The sequence below is a fragment of the Heterodontus francisci genome, chromosome 5 (genome assembly GCF_036365525.1).
Source record: "Heterodontus francisci isolate sHetFra1 chromosome 5, sHetFra1.hap1, whole genome shotgun sequence".
In the NCBI taxonomy this organism is placed as follows: Eukaryota; Metazoa; Chordata; class Chondrichthyes; order Heterodontiformes; family Heterodontidae; genus Heterodontus; species Heterodontus francisci.
In genome coordinates, this window is record NC_090375.1 from 100,258,829 (window position 1) to 100,280,473 (window position 21,645).

At 40.1% G+C, this 21,645-nt stretch overlaps 1 protein-coding gene across 5 annotated transcripts in view; it reads right to left on the minus strand.

Moving 5' to 3' along the window:
- rb1cc1 (RB1-inducible coiled-coil 1) overlaps window positions 1-21,645 on the minus strand; it is a 311,904-nt gene that overhangs the window by 43,556 nt on the left and 246,703 nt on the right. For 3 of the 5 annotated variants that reach the window (XM_068031832.1, XM_068031833.1, XM_068031834.1), the window contains one exon: window positions 11,749-11,796. The exons of 1 other annotated variant lie outside the window; for it this stretch is intronic. In XM_068031832.1, the coding sequence (XP_067887933.1) occupies window positions 11,749-11,796 (48 nt within the window). Of the gene's footprint in view, window positions 1-11,748; window positions 11,797-16,934; window positions 18,824-21,645 lie in introns of those variants that run through there. One more of the 5 variants, XM_068031836.1, reaches the window with a different exon arrangement.

The window sequence follows — 21,645 nt, forward strand, 5'->3', positions numbered from 1 at the left end:
CTGCACAGTAGCAGTGTGAAACAGCTAGCTTCACCTACCACCATAAATTGGTTCACGCGTCAAAATTGCCTCTACTTTTTCAAAAGATGCCTGGCATTCCCCTGACCACACTACCTTTCTCTGTAGCAAATCTGTTAGTGGAGCAGCTACAGTACTGAAATTTGATACAAACGTTCTGTAGAAACCACACGTTCCCAAAAAGCTGCATGATTTCACACTTAGTCTTAGGGATAGAAAACTCCACCAAGGCTTGTACTTTTGCTGTTCTTGGCAACATTTGTCCTTGCCCCACTATTTGCCCGAGGTAGGTCATTCTTGCTTTTGTGAATTCACTTTTTGCCAGATTTAACATTAAATCTGCTGTTTGTAATTTTTTTAAAACAGAGTTTCTAGCTATTTTAAGTGTTCCTTCCAAGTATTACTATATATTAGCACATCAAGATACACGGCGGAGTCGGGAACACTGGCTATCACTTGATTCATTCACCTCTGAAAGGTTGCCGGGGCAATATTTGGCCCGAATGGCATCACTCGGCACTGGTAAAGACCATCTGGTCTGACAAAAGCTGATTTTTTTTACCTCAGGGTGTTAAAGGAACTTGCCAGTGTCTCTTTAACAAATCTATCTTTGCAAGAAACACGGCTATGCCCACTCTCAATATAATCTTCCAAGCTAGGAATTGGATAGGAGACAGCCTTTGTTACTGCATTGACTTTGCTGTAGTCTATGCAGTCGGTTTGACCCAACAGGTTTAGGCAGTAATGCTATTGGTGAACTCCAGCTGCTTTGACTAGGTTCAATTAAATTGCTTTCCAGCATGTATTGGATTTCTGCTTTTACTTGGGCCTGTTGTCTGGACTTAAGCGGAAAGGATGCTGTTTTATAGGAACGGATTCCCCTACATCCACATCATGTGTGGAGAAGGTTGTACATCCTGGCTTATCCCTACAGACTCTATCAAATTCTGTGAGTAGCCCTTGTTAGATGCAGAACAACGAGAAGACCTAAGTACGAAAGCATGTTGTCCAATTTTCCTAGCCAAATCTGTATTAGCTAACTGGATAGTAGGAGGTTCAATTTGAGATTGTCTAGTCCTACTTCTGCCTCATCCTCACTATCCCTTTCATTCTTAACTGGCCCGATTACCTGACATTCCTGTATTTGCTTATCCTCCTCCCTGCAATAATATTGCTTTAACGTATCAATATGACACAGCCGACTCTTTTTCCGGCGATCTGGGGTGTCAATCAAATATCTTACCAATTCTTTTGACCACTTTTTACGGGCCACTGAACCGTGCTTTTAATGGTTCACCCTGGAATTTTAATACTAATATTTCATCCCCTGGTTAAAAAGTTTGGGTCAGTGCATTCTTGTCTTCTCATTTTTTCATAGTGGTTTGGAATGCTTTAAGGTGTTCCTGAGTAACATTGCAAGCCTTTGAGAGTCTTTCCCAGAACAGGGATACATAGTCTAGTACAGAAGATTCATCCCTCTGCTCTAAAAGCCTGTCTTTGATTAGTTTTAGAGGACCTCTTATCTCATGTCCATAAACCAATTTGAAAGGACTAAAACCTGTAGACTCATTGGGTGAATCTCCAGTGGCAAATAAAAGAAAGTATAGCCCTTTATCCCAATCATGGGGATATTCATGACATTATGCCCTAATGATTGTTTTGAGGGTTTGATTTCTAAAGCTCCCTCTGTCTGTGGGTGATATCCCAAAGATTTTTAACTGTTTGATACCCAAATTACCCATGACTTCTTGAATCATCAGACATAAAATTGGAACCTTGGTCTGATTGAACTTCAATTGGTAATCCATATCTAGTAAAGAATCGGGCTTACTTCTCTACTACTATGTTAGCAGTAATTGACCTCAAGGGAATGGTCTCTGGAAATCGAGTAGCCAGATCCATGATAGTGAGTAAATATTGGTGTCCCGATTTTGTTTTCAGCAAGGGTCCTACACAGTCCACCAATATCCTACTAAATGGTTCCCAGTAACTGGCATGGGAATTAGAGGTGCCAGTTTTAAGGCAGGTTGTGGTTTTCCCACAATCTGTTACATGTGGCATGTTTTACAAAACTGTACCACGTCCTTGGAAAGACCTGGCCAGTAATAATGTTGACTTTTATGTGATTTGGTCTTCCAGAAACCCCATATGTCCTGCTATAGGAATTTCATGCCCAAACCTTAATAATTCCTGGTGACTTAGATGGTACCACTATCTGTTTAACAACCGTCCACTCTTCGTCTGCAGGTCAGTGAGGCGGTCTCCACTTCCTCAGCAGAACCCCGTCTTTAATATAATAGCCATCTCGAATTCCTTTTTGCCTCAGCTTCTGTTAAGAGTTGATTGCGTCATTTTAATTAACTCTGGATCAGCTTGCTAAGCTGTGATCAGAGAAGCTTTATTAAACATCTCATTTGGATTATCTAAATCACCAAAGAAAGTTTCAGATATTCAACTACCTGTCTGTGGTGTCTATTTTACCTCAGACAATGGAACTCGTTTTGCCATTGCTCAGGTTATGACACACAAACGAAAAATTTCTGGAACCTTTTCCTGTAACTGTTCTGTCTCCTTAACTTCACTTGGTTTCTTGTTGACCACGGGAGAAGCTAATACTTTTGCTCTGGCAAAATCATTTGCCAGGAGTACGTCAATTCCATCTACCGGCAAACTATGAACAACTCCTACAGTTACTGTTCCAGACATTAGGTCACACTCTAGGTGCACTTGATACAAAGGAGGTTGTACTTAGGTTGGGCACTTAGTAGGACTCAAGGTAATAGTCAGCATGGTTTTGTGAAAGGGAAATCATGTTTAACCAATTTGTTGCAGTTGTTTGAAGGAGTAACATGTGCTGTGGATGAAGGGGAGCCTGTTGACGTACTGTACTTGGATTTCCAGAAGGTATTTGACAAGGTGCCACATAAAAGGTTATTACGCAAAGTAGGAGTTCATGGTGTAGGGAGTAACATATTAGCAAGGATAGAAGATTTCTGCTAGCCAGCTAAAGAGAGAATAAGCATAAATGGCTCTTTTTCTAATTGGCAGGATGTGACGAGTGGAGTCCCGCAGGGGTCTGTGCTGGGGCCTCAACTTTTTACAATTTATATCAATAACTTAGATGAGGGCAGCGATGGCATGTTAGCTAAATTTGCAGATGACTCAAAGACAGGTAGGAAGGTATGTTGTGCAGAGGGTATAAGGAGGTTGCAGACTAATATAGGTTGAGTGAGTAGACAAAAATCTGGCAGATGGAGTATAATGTGGAAAAATGTGAAGTTGTTCACTTTGGCAGGAAGAATAAAAAAGCAGAGTATTACTTAAACTGAGAACAACTGCAGAATTCCAAAGTGCAGAGGGATGTAAGTGTTCTAGTGCACGAGTCACAAAAAGTTAGTCTGCAGGTACAGCAGGTAATAAAGAAGGCTAATGGAATACTCTCCTCTATTATGAGAGGAACTGAAAATAAAAGTAAGGATGTTATGCTTCACTTATACAGGTCGTTGGTGAGACCACATCTCAAATACTGTGTGCAGTTTTGGTCTCCCTATTTATGGAAGGATGCAAATGCGTTGGAAGCAGTTTAGAGGAGGTTTTCTGGATTGATACCTGGAATGAGCGGGTTGTCTCATGAGGAAAGGTTGGACAGACCGGCCTTGTTTTCACTGGAGTTTAGAACAGTGCGGGAAGAAGGGGCAGTACTGGACCTAATTCGAGGGAATGAGGCTGGACAAGTGGTAGAAGTGTCAGTGGGGGAGCATTTCAGAGATAGCAACCATAACGCTTAAGATTTAAGGTCGTTATGGAAAAGGACAAAGATGAACTGGAAATAAAGGTACTGAATTGGGGGAAGGCCGATTTCAATATGATAAAACAGGATCTGGCCAAAGTGGACTGGGAGCAGCTACTTGTAGGAAAGTCTACATCAGACCAGTGGGAGTCAAAGAGGAATGAGTGAGTGTTCAGGGCCAAAATGTTCCCGTAAAGGTGAAGGGTAGGACCAATAAGTCCAGGGATCCCTGGATGTCAAGGGATTATAGAGGATTGGATAAGGAAAAGAAAGGAGGCTTATGGCAGATTCAGAGGGCTAAAGCAGCGGAGGAGCTAGAGTATAATAGAAAGTGTAAGGGGTACTAAAAAAAAAGTAATTAGGAGCGTGGGCATGAAAAAAAGACTCACAGACAAGACAAAGGAAAATCCCAAGGCATTTTGTAAGTATATTAAAGGCAAGAGGATAACCAGGGAAAGAGTAGGGTCCATTAAGGACCAAAGTGGCAATCTGTATGTGGAGCCGGAGGGCGTAGGTGAGGTTTTAACTGATTACTTTTCATCGGTGTTCACTATGGAGAAGAACGATGTCGATGTAGAGATCAGGGAGCAGGGTTGTGATATACTCCAACAAATTATCATTGAAAGAGAGGAGGTATTAACGGTTTTAACGGGCTTAAAAGTGGATAAATCCCCAGGGCAAGATGAGATTGCAGGGGCTCTGACACAAATTTTCAAATCCTCTCTGGCCACAGGAGAAGTGCCAGAGGACTGGAGGACAGCGAATGTGGTACCATTATTTAAGAAGGGCAGTAGGGATAAACCAGCCAATTACAGGCCAGTGAGTCTAACATCAGTGGTAGGGAAAATATTGGAAAAGATTCTGAGGGACAGGATTAATCAAGGACAGTCAACATGGCTTCGTCAGGGGGTGATCATGTCTAACAAATTTGATTGAATTTTGAGGAGATGACTAGGTGTGTAGATGAGGGTAAAGCAGTTGATGTAGTCTACATGGACTTCAGTAAGGCTTTTGATAAGGTCCCACATGGGAGATTGGTCAAGAAGGTAAGAGCCCATGAGATCCAGGGCAATTTGGCAAATTGGATCCAAAATTGGCGTAGTGGCAGGAGGCAGAGGGTGATAGTCGAGGGTTGTTTCTACGATTGGAAGCCTGTGACCAGCGGTGTACTGCAGGGATCGATGCTGGGACCCTTGCTGTATGTAGTGTACATTAATGATTTAGACGTGAATATAGGAGGTATGATCAGTAAGTTCGTAGATGACACGGTAATTGTGGTGTCATAAATAGTGAGGAAGAAAGCCTTAGATCACAGGATGATATAGATGGGCTGGTAAGAAGGGCAGAGCAGTGGCAAATGGAATTTAATCCTAGAAGTGTGCGGTGATGCATTTTGGGAGGACTAACAAGGCAAGAGAATATACAATGGATGGTAGGACCCTGGGAAGTACAGAGGGTCAGAGGGACCATGGTGTACTTGTCCATAGATCACTGAAAGCAGCAGCACAGGTAGATAAGGTGGTTAGGAAGGAATATGGGATACTTGCCTTTATTAGCCGAGGCGCAGAATATAAGAGCAGGGAGGTTATGATGGAGCTGCATAAAACGCTAGTTAGGCCACAGCTGGAGTACTGTGTACTGTTCTGGTCGCCACACTATAGGAAGGATGTGATTGCACTGGAGAGGGTGCAGAGGAGATTCACCAGGATGTTGCCTGGGCTGAAGCATTTCAGCTATGAAGGAAGACTGGATAGTTGTTTTCCTTAGAGCAGAGAAGGCTGAAGGGGGACCTGATTGAGGTAGACAAAATTATGAGGGGGATAGATAGGGTAGATAGGAAGTAATGTTTTCCCTTAGTGAAGGTGCCAATAACCATGGGGCATAGAGTTAAGGTAAGGGGCCAAAGGTTTAGACGGGATTTGAGGAAAAAAATTTCACCCAGAGGGTGATTGTTGGAATCTGGATAACACTGCCTGAAGAGGTGATAGAGGCAGGAACCATCACAACATTTAAGTAGTATTTAGATGAGCACTTGAAATGTCATAACATACAAGGATACGGGCCAAGTACTGGAAAATGGGATTAGGATAGGTGCTTGATGGCCGGCGCAGACAAGATGGGCCGAAGGGCCCGTTTCTGTGCTGTTTCACTGTGACTTGATTTAATTTTGTAAGATCCTGAACGGTCTAGACAAGGTGGATGTGGAGAGGATGTTTCCTCTTGTGGGTGAGTCCAGAACTAGGGGGCACTGTTTTAAAATTAGGGGTTGCCCTTTTAGAACAGAGACGAGGAGAAATCTTTTCTCTGAGGGTTGTGCAACTTTGGAACTCTCTGACTGAGAAGGTGATGGTGGTGGGGTCATTGAATATTTTTAAGGCGGAAGTAGATAGATTCTTGTTAGGCAAAGTAATCAAGGGTTATCGGGGTAGATGGGAGTGTGGAATTCAAAACACAAACAGATCAGCCATATTGAATGGCAGAGCAGGCTCGAGGGGCCAAATGGCCTACATCTGCTCCTTGTTCGTATGTCAAAGTACGGGTATATACTCCCCACCAATACAATTCACTAAAACCTTAGCATTCAGTGTGCTCTCTAGTGGAAATGCTATACCTTTCCGCAGCAAAATAGTTTGGGTTGCTCCTGTATCCCTAAGTATAACGATAGATTTGCCTACTTCATTTGAGGGACAACGAGTTACTTTTCCTTTTGACAAGAATTCCTTATAACTTTCAGGTATCTTATTCTCAACGCCTATACTCACATTGGTTTTTCAGTTGCTGTCAAAGCTACATGATCTGCTGTACTCTCGGTCAAGGCCCCTTCCTCTGCGTTGACTTTGTGTACCCCAACAAGTCCCATGGGTTTACCTCAACTTCCAGCATTCCCATTTTGTGACAATGGTAACACTTAGGCTTTTGGACCTCACTTCCACCCTCAGCACCTTCTTTTCTGGCCCGAGGAGGGGATTCTGTAGTGTTCCCAGCTGTCCCTTCTTGTCCCTGGCTACTTGCCTTCTTTTCACTCTCCCACCTTCTATCCTTCTTGGGTTTGTGGGGGTGATGGACTAAGGGTTTGGACTTGTACACAAGCTCAAAATCATCAGCAACTTCCGCTGCCTGGCTGGCCCTCGAAACCTCTACTGGAGTTCTCACTACTGGAGGGAGTTTATTTTTAAATTCGTCCAGAAGAATTAGTGCTCTAAGATTCTCGTAAGTGGTTTCCATGTTAAGTGCCCATATCCAACCATCAAAATTAATTTGCTTTACCCTCTCAAATTCTATGCAAGTCCTCCCAATCTCCAGAGGTTCCAAAACTTATGTCAGTAAGCTTCAGGGACTAACTCATATGCAGCGAGAATAGTCTTTTTTGCCATCTCAATCTGCAGAAGCCTCCTCAGAAAGCATGGCGTAAGCTTCATGAGCTCTACCCATCAACCTGCTTTGCATAAGCAGTGTACAGCTTTCCTTTGGCCATTTCACCTATTTGGTTATCTTTTCAAAATAAATGAAAAATGCCTCTACATCCCTTTCCTGAAACTTAGCGAGAGCTTGTATAAATTTAAATAGCTTTTTGCTGGGTCCCGGGCTGGATTCAGATTCGTTCTGACCAGAATTTTCCCTGGGGTCAAGACCACCCTTTCGTCTTAGTTACACATCTCTTAATTTGAATTCCCTCTCTTCTTTTTCACTTTCTCTCAAGTTCAAGTTTTCTTATTGCTATTTCTTTTTCCTGTTCATGTTTTTTCATTTCTCATTCCGGCTCAAGTTTTTTTCATTTGTAACTGAATTTTAGCAAATCCCACTGCATCACCCTCTGACTTACTACCACCTTCTTCTTCCAATTTCAAATGTTGGGCAATTACTTCAATTATCTCTGCTTTTTAGTACCTGATTTCAATTCTAACCCCAATTGTGCTGCCAAATCTTAAAGTTTCCAAGTCACTGAGGGACTCATTCTCCTTTCCCAGAGAAGTTGCAGCAACTGCTAAAGCCATTCCAGTGGTGTAGAATTTACCCTACTGCACAAGAAACCTGGTTCTTTCATTTTCCTCTTTCAATTATTACTATTCCCCTTACAATTAACATTATCGGCGTTGGATTTGATCCCGACAAAAGCCCCCAATTAATATGTTATGACCGAGGCGGGAGGAGTGCACTGTTAATTCAGAGCCACTCCTCCACAGGTCACAGCATATCAATAATTTTTTTCACCTACCGAAAACCAACCAATTCCATACTCTATTTTACCCCCAGAATACAGCACACCAACCAGGTTTCTTTAATCAACAGCAAAAACAACTATTTATTAATAAACTAAGCCTTAACCAATTATGAGATGAATCTATATACGGAACGCTCCTGATTTCCCTCGCCCTCATACACACACACATGCATTCAAAAAAACTGGGGAAAAAGTATTTTTTGGTTTACAGCCGTTTTTTAGGAATCGAATGAATAAGAAAATATATCAATTGGTCACATTCTGGAAGGAAATACTTCGGTTTGGTGAGGTGCCCCAAATTCGAACAGTCAGATGCTACTCCAAGTCTTTCCAGATAAGGTTGTTGAACAGTCTTTGATAGGTAGGCAGTCAAGGCAATTCAACTTAAGCAGGCTTCACATAGGTCTTTCAGCAGGGCTGTAGCAACAGCACTGCTTCGGTCTTAACAGCAGCAGCATAGTAGTAGAAACTTTTTTCAGATCTCAGGATTTCTTAAAACACAGGAGGCAACAGCAACCACATTTGATGCAGGGATTCTTCAGAGACAGGAGACCATAAGAATCTGCTACCTCTGACATACAAGGGTTTCTTCTCAAGAGATGCAGGCTTGCTTTCCAGAGAGAGGTAACACTTTTGCTGGGTCTTCCTCTCTGATCTCCAGGCAGGGTAAAGGCAAATTTCAAATGCCTGCTCTTTTTCCAACTCACTGGGTTTTTTTTTTTTAAGGGTCCAAAGTGAAAGCAAAACCTTCCTGAGTAGATCACATGTCCAGATATAGAGTCTCCTTGTCATTCAAAGTTGATCTGAGGAGTTCAAACCCCTTGCTAGTTTCCTTGAAATTGCTTGCTTTCCTGTCCTTGTATACAATTTCAGCTTCCTTTCAAACCACCCATAAAATTCAGCTTTTGTTTGAACTTCTTTTCAAAACATTGCCAACATTTTCAGCTATTTGCAGGTTTCACTCAAAAATCCTTTTTCAGTTTTTTAAAAACTGACAGAATTCTAAGTTTCAGTAAAAAAGAAAAACCTAGTAAGTGTTTAAATTTGCAATTTTACAGTAAAATATTTTTTTTAGTCAGAAACGGTCTACTGTTAATGTATTATATACTTGCTGCACTAAGCTTCATGAATAAATATATTTAGACAGATGCTACCTATTGGTTAAAGGCAGCCTCAGAACCAGTAGCTTGGAAGTACAACGCATGAAAATCAAGTATGACAGAGATATCCATGAAAAAGGAAGTGCAATATTTGATCATATAATGTATTTGTACATCAGAACTAATCAGGGAAGACATGTGAGTCTTGAAGCCCAGATCCAAGGGAGGAAAAGATTATTTGTGTACGCTTCCTATTAGTCAGCTCAACAAGAGCATTGGCAGATTTCCTGTTCCGTCTCAGTTATAAAACATTGGTAGCAAAAGACATAAAATTGAAATGGGGCGGGGTGGGGAGTAATAGTCAGTACTTGGAGTCTTCTCATGAATTTAAAATTGAACTACTGCACGTAGCAATCAATGCTGGATTGTTGTGTTCAATTCAGATGTTATCATATTTACTATGGTTTTGCATTCTGTAGTACAGAAGCTTGAAATGTGAACATTACTCTCAACACTACAAATTGAAAGTGTTTACAAAAATCATCTATGAAGTAGACGAACCAACAATTGGATTTATTTTAAGACAGTATAATATTTCCAATTATGGACCTTAGGGCAGAACTGGGGACTCGAGTTCAAAATGTATCCATTTTTTGCCATCTTCATTTGTAGCAGGAGAAAATTATATAATTCAATTAGGATGCAGAAAACTAGAGTTCACATGTATAAACATGCTACCTATACTGGTAAATTAAATACAACTCCTAAAAAAAGGCCTGAGGAATCCTGTCCAGAGAATTATTTCAAATCTGATATGAGACATTTTCACACAATTTTTAGTGACATGCAAACTTAAGGCTATGATTTACAATCAATCTTTGCCACCACTCTATCACAAGCTTTACATGTGCAGCTTTTGCATCATTTTAACGAATACTCCAATTTGTAAGGATTCCAATTTCGGTCAAAATCCATCTTAAAAAAAACTCTGGAAAAAACCAATCGCACTAGTGACAGACAAAAGTCTTCTCAAATAACACTATGCACTTTCAGGTATTTTCAGTTTTCTGTATGTTTGAACATTTTCATCAGTGAACTAAGAAGTGGCATAATTAGTAAAATGGTTCAATGAAACAGTTTTGGTTAATATTAACATTGTAACACTTTGGATAAAATAGTCACAAAGATTCACTATCATGCATTTTTGAACAATATAGTTCGTGATTTTTCGTTCAGGGAGAGGAACACACTGAGATTTAAACAAAAACAATGGCAAGGCTCCCATCTGACCAAAAATCGACTACTGATATTGGAAATAATAAAACCCAAAATTCTAAATGCATATCATAAACAATTCAAAGGAAACACATAATACAAGGGATATATAAACATTTAGTAAAACATGCCAGACACTACAAACATGCAACACTCTCAAGTTATATCCAAAAAAAAAATTTAGATCAAATGCAGATTTCTCAGAAAATTCTTCAAAGCTCTTTTTTGAAGTTTTTCCCTCATTCAGTAATCAATGCTACTCATCAAAAATATGAAAAAGCACAAAGAAAATAAGTTTTTGTTCAAATAAATTAGCTCCTGAAGATCACTGTGCATACTATGCTTCTGTTTTGACAGATGTGGCATATGAAGAGAGTCCATAATAAGAAATGCAGACCTTTTCTTTGTTATTGGAGAAGTGTCTAGTATCATTAACTATTTCCAACTATTTTCATAGCAACATTCCTCACAGACGGTTCAGAATAATTCTATGGGTTAGTTTTTCAGTCAAGGGCTAGATATTATAACTACAGTTAATCAGAAATCACACCTTTTCTTTTAGCTTAGAAAAAGTAAGCACAGATTGGCTAGCAAAATTCATGATGTTATACCGATATTTAGAACACTGCGGCCTTTGGGTTATTTATTAACTCTTTCTTTTTATTTTCATTGTATAAATATGCACTAGCTTCATATGGACTGTATTTACTAACTTCAATAAATAGTGCACATATCTTCCAAGCTGAAAGTTCCTCAGTTATTTGTAACTTACATACTCCCTTTCTGGATACTTTAGAAGAGACCAAAACAGTTTTAGGTAATTACATGCCTGGGTTAGGAGCAAAAAGATTCTGAAAACAGGATAAAATGACAATAAACCAAAATGTTTTTAAAAATGCAAACTCCCCTCTCTCCCTCAATACTTGCAGGTACATGAGGCACTTGCACAACAAAATCTCAATTGAAAACACTCAGTATAAAAATTCTCTGCAAGAAGCACTTGATTAGAAATTAAAACTTAGTGTTTAAGAAAGCACAGCAGAATATCAATGCAAACAGAAAATAATTTGCATTTTCTATTTTAGAATTGCTCCGGTGGAATTTTCAACAGAACCCAGCATTTTATGAGAAAAAAAAAACAACTTAAAAGTTGGGAAGAACTTGCAAATTGGCAGGTAATGACTTTACTTTTCACACCACTTTCTCCACTTCTTCCCAGTTTTCTAGTAGAGCAGTAGAATTAAAATAGTTTGTTGTAGGGTTTATTCTCGATTACTGTCAGAGCAATGAGTTGGACCGAATAAAAATGTTCATTTGTTTTGTGGCCCAAACAGAATACATACCAATCTTTGATTTAAACGTTTATTCTCCTCTTCTTTCATTTGTAATGTCTACAAGCAAGCAAAATAAATTCATTCTTTAAATTGGTAGCACATTCAACATAAAAAGTAGAATTTATTTAACTGGTTGCCAAGTTAAAAGTACTTGCGTGAAAAGGTAAAATGCCACCATCAGGTACCAGCAAAAGGTTTAGATAAGATATATTCATCAAATTACATATGACATCAAAAATGTTTTTCAATTCCTTCCTTTCATTAAATGTACACAAAGCAGCATCAGTTAAAATATCATGAAGCTTATGTTTTTTTTTACAATTTATTTATTTATTTAGAGATACAGCACTGAAACAGGCCCTTCGGCCCACCGAGTCTGTGCCGACCAACAACCACCCATTTATACTAACCCTGCAGTAATCCCATAATCCCTACCACCTACCTACACTAGGGGCAATTTACAATGGCCAATTTACCTATCAACCTGCAAGTCTTTGGCTGTGGGAGGAAACCGGAGCACCCGGCGAAAACCCACGCGGTCACAGGGAGAACTTGCAAACTCCACACAGGCAGTACCAGAATCGAACTTGGGTCCCTGGAGCTGTGAGGCTGCGGTGCTAACCACTGCGCCACTGTGCCGCCCTGTTGAGTCACACATATCGGAATGTGCCTTAAGAAATCATTTTATTTACAAATAGATCAAATATTAGAACCTCGGGATAATGTGTTTCCATACTTAATCCAATTGCACACTGTAGGAACTTTGCTTTACTTCAAAAGGAAGATGCTAGCTCAACACTGGTCAAATATAAGTTGTGAAAAATGTGATGCAACTTCAGAGGTTGAGAAATGGAATGGTTCAACAGAATTTTATTTAAAAACGTTTGTTTTTAAATAAAATTCTGGAAAATAAAACATATTCAAAGAGCGATTTACATGAGAATAAAAATAGACGTATGGGGAAAAAAAGACAAACTGTAACCACAAAAAAGGCATGGATAAAGCAGCATACCTAACATTCAGATAGTTCTCACTTGTAGAAGCAGTATTAACATGATTAATACTAATGGAAGAAATCAAATGAAAGAGTTCCCTATTAGAACAGTTTATGTATAGCAAGAGAAGGCAATGACATACTTCCAGCTTGGAGAAGAGCTTAAGTTAAGTGCACCAACATTTAGGGTAACAATGAATAAAATGTGAAACAAAGAAAAAGATAAACACACACATAAGAATCGGGCCTTTCATGCCGAGACCATCCCAAAACACTTTACAGCCAAAAAATTATTTTGAAGTGTAGTCTCCGCTGTTATAACGGCAAACATGGCAGAAAATGGGATAAATGTTGTCCAGAAGCGCTCTCAACATGAGGACCAACTGCTCATTTTCAACAATAGCTACATTTTGTTCCTTTTGGGAACTCTAATATACAAGGCAGGAAACATACTGCCGTGTGTACACGAGTGTCTCTTTCGCTACTGCTCAAGACTACTCCAATTGGATCTCCTGACCTTTTTCACACACTTGATACAGTACTGATGACATACCCAGATGCAAATATGAATGCATTATAAATATTCTGGGAAGTTCCGACTGAGTAGGTAATTATAGATTTTATTCAATAAGGAAGAGACCAAAGAACAAGCAAATAGTAAGTGCTTCGGTCACAACCAAGTAGGGAAGAGAGGAAAGATTTTTTTTTAGTAAAGCCAGATAAGAATCTGTGGAGATTTTAACTGAGTGGAAAGGTTGGAGGCGTTGGTTATTTGAGATCACTCAGTGGACAATATAGAGCATAGCAAACTGATGGCATGGTATAGGGCATTAGGGAATGGGTTTCCACTTACAATTTCCATGTGATGCATTCCTCAAATAAACCATATTATGTGGAACAGACAAATGAAGGTCAGGTACTTTCCCAGAGACAGAAAGAATCCTGTGGGCCACACCTCTTTGTGATCAGTTATATTTACACTGCACTACTGTGCAGCTTGCCCATTATTACAAGAAATCCAATCATGGTAAAATGGCGTTTTCATACTGGATAGATAAGAGAATGACGAACTTTGGTAACTGTGCACACAATTAAAACAATTAAGAATGCCAATTTCCACAATGAGCAAGAATTCCAAAAAAGTTATCAATCTTCATTTATAAAATTATGGTATCAGATTTTTCTTGCTGAGCCTTTGGAAATTTTATTTCCTTTTATTCATTCAATAAGCCAATGTAGCAAACAAAGCAAGGAGGCATTGATAGTCTCCAAAAACAATACTGTTCGGAAAATATTTTATATAACATAGCATTAGTTTTCACATGTATGTTGACCCAGCTCTACCTCACCACCACCTCTCTCGACTCCTCCACTGTTACTAAATTATCAAACTGCTAGTCTGAAATCAGGTACTGATGCATAGAAATTTCCTCCAGCTAAACACTGGGAAGAACAAAGCCACATCTTCAGTTCCCCCCTACAATTTCCGTTCCCTAGCTACCGACTCCATTCCTCTCCCTGGCAACTATCTGAGGCTGAACCAGGCTGTTCGTAACCTTGGTGTCATATTTGACCCCGGGATGACCTTCCGACCACATATTCACACCATCACTAAGACTGCCTATTTCCACCCCGAACAATGCCCACCTCTGTCCCTGCCTCAGCTCATCTGCTGCTGGTGCTCTCATCCATGCTTTTGTTAACTCTAGCTTTAACTATTTCATTGTAATTCTGGCTAGCTTGCCACATTCCACCCACCGTAAACTTGAGGTCATCCAAAACACAGCTGCTTGTGTCCTTACTCGCTCCAAGCCCCGTTAACCTATCACCCCTGTACTCACTGACCTACACTGGTTTCTAGTCAAACAAATCCTCCATTTTAAAATTCTCTCAAATGTTTTCAAGTCCCACTATGACCTCACCCCCTTCATCTCTCTGTATCCACCTCCAGTCCCACAACCATCTACAATATCTACGCTCAGGCGATTATGACCTTGAGCATCCCTGGGGCATGTTAGCGCAGTGGTAATGTTGCTGGACTAAAGCTCTGGAGGCAGGAGTTCAAATTCCACCATGGCAGCTAGGGGAATTTAAATTCAATTAGTAAATCTGGAATAAAACGCAGTTGCATCTAAGCACTAAAAGGGAAAAAAAAAAGCACTGTGGCTGTACATACACCACAGACTGCACTGGTTCAAGAAGATGGTTCACCACCACCTTCGAGAGCAATTAAGGATGGACGATAAATGATGGCCTTACCACTAATGCTCTCATTCCAAGATTGAAAAAAAAAAACAATTGCACCGCAATTAATGGCCGTGTCTTCCAATGACTATGCCCCAAGTTCTGGAATTCCCTGCCTAAAACTCTCTGCATCTCTTTCTTACTTTATGACGCTCCTTAAAACCTTCAACTAAGCTTTTGGCCATCTGCCTGAATATCACATACGGCTTGGGTCAAATCTTGTTTTGTAATGCTCCTGTGAAGCACCTTGGGACATTTCATTATGTTTAAGGTGCTATATTAATACAATTGTTGTTGTTGATCCCAAGGTAACACACAAGGGCAGTGGACTGAATTCGGGGGTCATGGTGGGGGAGGGGGGGGGGGGTGGGGAAAACCAGAAAATGCCTCTGGCACAGTCCCCTCACGGGCCTCGACACCAAAAAGGCCCAGCCTCATATTGCTGGCGGCAGCAAGACCTCATGGCGATGGAAGCAGAATATTTAAAACAATGCAAATAAATGAATTAATCACTTACCTGCTTCCAACGTCCAACCCGCTCCGATATTGGTGCGGGTGGCTGGCACACCCGCACCTTCAGATATCTGTCCGGAGATCCGATGCGGGACATTGGTGGGGTGTGGGAGCAGGTAAGTGCGGCGAGGGGGAGAGGGTCAAAGTAATATGATTGGTGCAGGGAGTGGAAGGGTTAAATATAAAAGTCTGTGAACTTTGCCGGGAAAAGTGAGGAAGGGGGGGGGGGGGGGGAAGTCAGGTGCTTAGGGTAAGTATTTTGTTATTTTGTGCGGGGAGAGGACAAGGAATTAGAACGATGGTTGTTGAAGGAGTGGGTGAGGGGCTAGATCATTTAATTTAATTATTTAAAACCCGTATCCCTTTAAACATTTAAATGTAATGTTGGGGCTTGAAACCCTTTAAAAATGGCATCAGAGCCTGCGCAGTGGCACCTGACGCCGATGCCGGGGTCGGACCACCCGCCCACTCCACGACATCGGGGAGTAGTCGTCCCAGCCATTTAAATGAACCGCCGCGTTGAATAGCGTGGCAGCTCAGCAACTGGCGGTCCGCCCGCATTTTTGTAGCCTGCCGAGGTTGACGGCGAGCTTTTAAAATCCAGCCCACCAGCTCAATCTGACCTAGTACTTATTAATTCTGAAAAATGTGCTCATCATCGGTAAACCATCTGAAAGATGTGCTTCACCACAGGGAATAGGAAGGCAAACAACCAACCTGCTTCATGAATGCATTTATAGGATTGGTGTGAAGACTGGGAAAAAACAGAAAATAATTCTCAATTAGAGTAAGACTTGCAGTTCGTCATCTGGAGAAGCAGTTGAATAAGAAACTAGCTCTGGAACATCACAAAAACAGAACTGGCATAGAAGATTCTTCATATTGAAGCATGGAAATAAGTCATGCCTGGCTGGAAAGAAAGTGAGGAGTAACATGGGAGAGTGCTTTGTGCATCAATATTAAAATTTTTAAGAATAAGGAAAAGTACACTAAATAATCTATCATTATACCCCATGAGTTCAGCCTACATTTTTAGACTTGCTTGGAGTGCAACAAAACTGAAGCTCAACCTGAACTGCAAAGTCAATGCTTGGTGATTCAAGCAGCTACATTGTAATGGACATAAGTACCATTTGAATCTTGGTCCTAAGTAACCACTTCATTAAAGCAAGTGAGCTTGGCTTCCTGGTGTGCTCAGCGCTGATGGAGGGCATCAAAAGTGGAGTATTTTGCTAACTACTGCTCGTCACAAGTGAAGAAAACCAATTAAGGGGAATGAAGGCTCTTTATCCAACCTACATAAGATATTTTTCTGCATATATCAAACATGTGATACTTTTCTTTCAATGGAAGCAACAGGAGGTGCTCAATAAAACTTTAGCACAATCCTGTAAGACAGGTGAAAAACTAAGCAAAAGAGACTGTATTGAGAACTTTCCTATCGATATGAAAAAAGGGAAAGTGAAGTACCACTAAAATCTGCAATCGAGTCATTTTTCATAAAGACAAAAGCTAATTAAATAATAGCCATTGACAATTTGGAATTGCAGGAACCTCTGAGTTTAAGAGGTTCTGAAATGAGTTTGAACAAATTTAAATTCCACGAGCAACAAAAAGGTACCCTTCGTAAACCAGAGCACAACAAAACATTTCTCTCCCACCAATCCCACTATAGGAAGAATTAACACTCTTCTGAGAGGTTAGAATCAGATTTTGCATATACAAACAATACTTTTGGCGCACATCATGCATCTTGAATGCTGGCCAAGACACGAGGGAAACCGAATATAAGTCTTCAGAGTAGAGACCTTCCTACTTTCGGATCATCCTGGGGGTGGGGGCAACAATAACTCCAGGCTCCTTTTCTCTACCACCAACTGCCTCTTTAAACCTTCCTTGCTGCCCCTTCCACCCTCACTTCTACCAAGTTAGAGGAGCTTGCAGATTTTGTGATGAATTTTGATAAGACAGCATCTATTCAGCTGCTTCTGCTGCTTCACCCAATGCCCCTTCACCCTCTCCACTGAGTCTGATCTGCCCCCGGCTCGCCCTGCCATTGCCCTAAATTCATGTCTCATTATCCAACTGCCTCCTCTCCAAGGTCATCTCACCCACAGGATTCGCCTTCTATTCCTGCTAAATTTCTGATAACTCTATTGGCCCCCATTAAGTGGATATTGTAAATGGCTCCTACTCCTCAGGCACTGCTCATACCTTCCAAAAATGCCATAATCTCAAACCGCATAAAATCCACTCCGACTCTTCTCCCCCCATTAACTAACCTTCCATCCTCAAGCAGCCTTTCCTTTCCAATAGGGTACGCATCAGAGATTGGTGCCCAACTCTCCCAAACAGTCTACTTGAATCACCCTGATCAGGTTTCCATCCTTTCTGCACCACTGAAATTGCCCTAACAAAGTCTCAGTGACATTCTCTGGTTGTGGTACATTACCTCCCCTAATCCTCCTTGAACTCTTTGCAGATTTTGACAGTTAATCTCCTGATCTACCTCCAATGCTTCTCCTGTTGTCCTGTTTCATGGAGTTCGCTCTTAGTGGTTCCACCCTTACAATCCAATCATAGCCAGAACATGTCTAGCAACAACTTCTCTTTCCTAAGCCTTCACTTCTTTAAAGTCCACCAAAAATCTATTCTTGGCATCGCCTCTTTCTCATCTACATGCCGTCCCTCAGTGACGGCATCTGAAGCCGTAGGGCTAGCTTTCATCAGTATGTTATTGGAACCAAACTCCACCTTCCTTCTCGACCCTTCCACTTCCTGTCTGTTCTTCATCCAGTTGCAGTGCATCCAGGAGGCAGGTACCCTGTATTTAACACCGCAGGACATCAATTGCAATTTGATCCCTGTTAAATTCAGATTGGAATGTGCAGAAAATTCAGTTGAAATGGCTACTTGAGTGAGCAGATAAACAGTATATCAAAGATGTATGATACCCAAAACTACAATGTATTGATTGATAATGCTGCACTTTGACCTGGAACACAGTAAATCTGACCAATGATAGACAGAATACAATTGGTATGCCTGGAATCTTGTCCCTCTGAAGAACTGATAAAGCTTCGCCCACAATTGAGATTTATTTTCATGGATCATGAATTTCAGACAGTTCAGCATGATAAAATTCTTCCTCCATGGTTTTGTTTTTGAAACTCATCTTCACCAGATTATCCAGATATGGGTAAATGGGTGATCTGTTTCCCACAATTAAACAGTCACAACATAAAGTATGTAATAAAGATTCATGGAGCCACGGCTTGGTTGAACTGTGGCACATTGTACCAGTAGATTGCCTCACTGTCCCGTCTCCTGATTCTGAAACAAAAGTATCTTTCAGGTTAGCAGCAACTTGTCAGTCTTCTAACTATACCACCAGCAGCACCTGTATTTGATCCAATGGAACATTTCTGAAAGCAATAATAGTAGGAACTAGTTGCCTGTACATCTTTGGACTGTCTCCTAAAGAGTCATTCCACAGAATTCTGAAGGAAAGCTCATGGCTTTAATCCATGGTCTCCCCCACATATGTATCTGGTGCCATTCACACAATCAGATATATCGTCCTACCTCCCCACCAGGAGTTTCCTGCAGTAATTGAGGCAGGAACCACTGTAACCAGAACCAAAAATGGAGAATTGCCCGAAGTGACATTTATGATCACAGACACTGATCACATATAAATGCTGCTGTGTTTGATTACTTTTGAGAACAAATGACCCAAAGAACAAACTTGTGTTATACAGAACATTTTCTTTCCCAGGATTTGCCAAATCTCTTCACAGCTAATTAATTACATTCGATGCGCAGTCACTGTTCTGTAGGCAAACATGGCAGCCAATTATGTACAGCAAGGTTCCACATTGAAGATACGACAAATGGAAGTAAAGTGCTGCTAGCAAAGTTTGTGATGATTAAAGGTAAGGTACTCAAAATTCAGAGCAGCAATAATTTTATGTATTGTTACTGTATATATTTTTGAGATAACATTCAAAATAATTTGTACCAAACTTTTCAGCATAAATATATACAAATGGACAAAACCTTTTTTCAAAAGGTAGCCAGGATTAGTGAGAGAAACCTACTTAAAAATGGTTCAAACTAAAATGTTAGGGCTGTCGAAGTTACTGAGCACTTAAGAGTAGCACTTAAGGACACAAGTATATACATGCACATGCATAATGTGTATATATGCTGGTATCCATGATGGCACCTAATCTATGGTGCAGAATAAAGAACACCCCCAACTTCAGAAATGCACCATCTCCTACATCAGTACACACTTATTTATTATAAGCATGGGAAAGTCTATTTTACAGTTTGGACATTAAGAAGCGGGTTGACACCATTCAAGCTGTTTTACTAAGACACACACAGTAACAACTTGCATTTATAAAATGCTTTCAACATAGTAAGATGTCTCAAGGTGCTTGCAGCCAGATTAATATACTTAAATACAAGTGCCAGCATAGATCCCAGAGATGAAAGGACAAACAATGAAATGTAAATTGCTATTTCTTCCAGTTTGATGGGATAATGTTATTTCTGAATGGCAAAATATGATGAACTAAGTTTACTGAGTGATGGGTGAAAAGAGTGTTATAAAATGTCCTTCTCCTTCAACTCCAATTGCTTCCATCTGTTTGGGAATGGGAGAAGAGTTATAAATTTAGGGGCAAACAATCAAGGAAGAGTTATTTTGCATGAGGTGGACACAAACAGGGGTATATCTTATTTTTTTTTAAGAACAGATTACATCATTTTTAGTTTAGTGCTTCCTAAGAGACTACACGTTACTACATGAATATCATGGTATACAACCCATAAGAATTCACTTAATTCTCAATTTCTGGTATTAATACTTATTTTATACTATTGTAGCCAAATCAGTAATATACTCTCATACTATAAAATAATTAAGCATAAGGCTGAAAGAAATCTTCAAGAATATTCAACACACCACATTCAATAAATAACTATTAATGTACTCTTAAAAAAGGTCCCACTGCCTGTAGCATAAAATACTGATTTTTTTTTTGAAAATGTGCATAAGTACATGGAGATAACAGATGAGAATTGTAAGTATTACAATTCAAAGAATTCATACATGTCAGTCATGACATATGCATTACATAAAGATTTCAATTAACGATACTGCCTTTGTAATCAAATGCATACAGTTAATTAATACACATTACATTCTTTCCAGTAAAATACAATTTCCATGCATAATAAGTGAAACCTCCACAACAGACACACAATTTTAATTCAGAACTGTATTGGAATATAAAATAAAAACAAGAAATGCTGGAAATACTCAGCAGGTCTGGAAGCATCTGTGGAGAGAGAAGCAGAGTTAACGTTTCGGCCAGTTCCGAAGAAGGGTCACTGACCCGAAACGTTAACTCTGCTTCTCTCTCCACATATGCTGCCAGACCTGCTGTGTATTTCCAGCATTTCTTGTTTTTATTTCAGATTTCCAGTATCCACAGTATTTTGCTTTTATTGTATTGGAATATAGCCAGGTTATTGCACATTACTCTAACATTAATCGGACAGTCAGATTTCCAAAAGAAATTAACTTGCATTTGTATAATAAATCATCATTTTCTTAGAACATGTCACATTAAATTATTAATAAAATACTATGGCTACTTAGGTCCAAAATGTACAATCTGTTTCCAATCCTTGAAACCAAGGCAACTTGGTCCTATTTGTGACTAGCTCTCTCAATTGCTGGGGGTGGTGGTGGTGGGGTTGCCCAGTTTAATTGTTTTTCTAAAAAACTGTTCAAGTTTGGAAAGGGTTGGTTTTAACACTGTTGCCTCAATGATGAATTAATTCTAATCAGTACACCAAGATTCGTTACCGTCAGAAACTTGAGATCTACGGAAATTAATGGGAACATGGATTTAAATGTTTATGCTTTTGTAAGGCCCTCGTAGCACACAAGGACAACAAACTGGACACTTCAAATGTAAGCAAAATCCAGTAGCCAATTTTCACAATTAAATGCCCCACAAACAGCAAATTAGATGATTACCTGTTTTTGAAGAATTGTTGACCAGGACACTGGAACAACTCCCTGCTCTTGTTCTAATAGTGGATAGCAACCTATAAACTCACCTAGGCATAGTTTA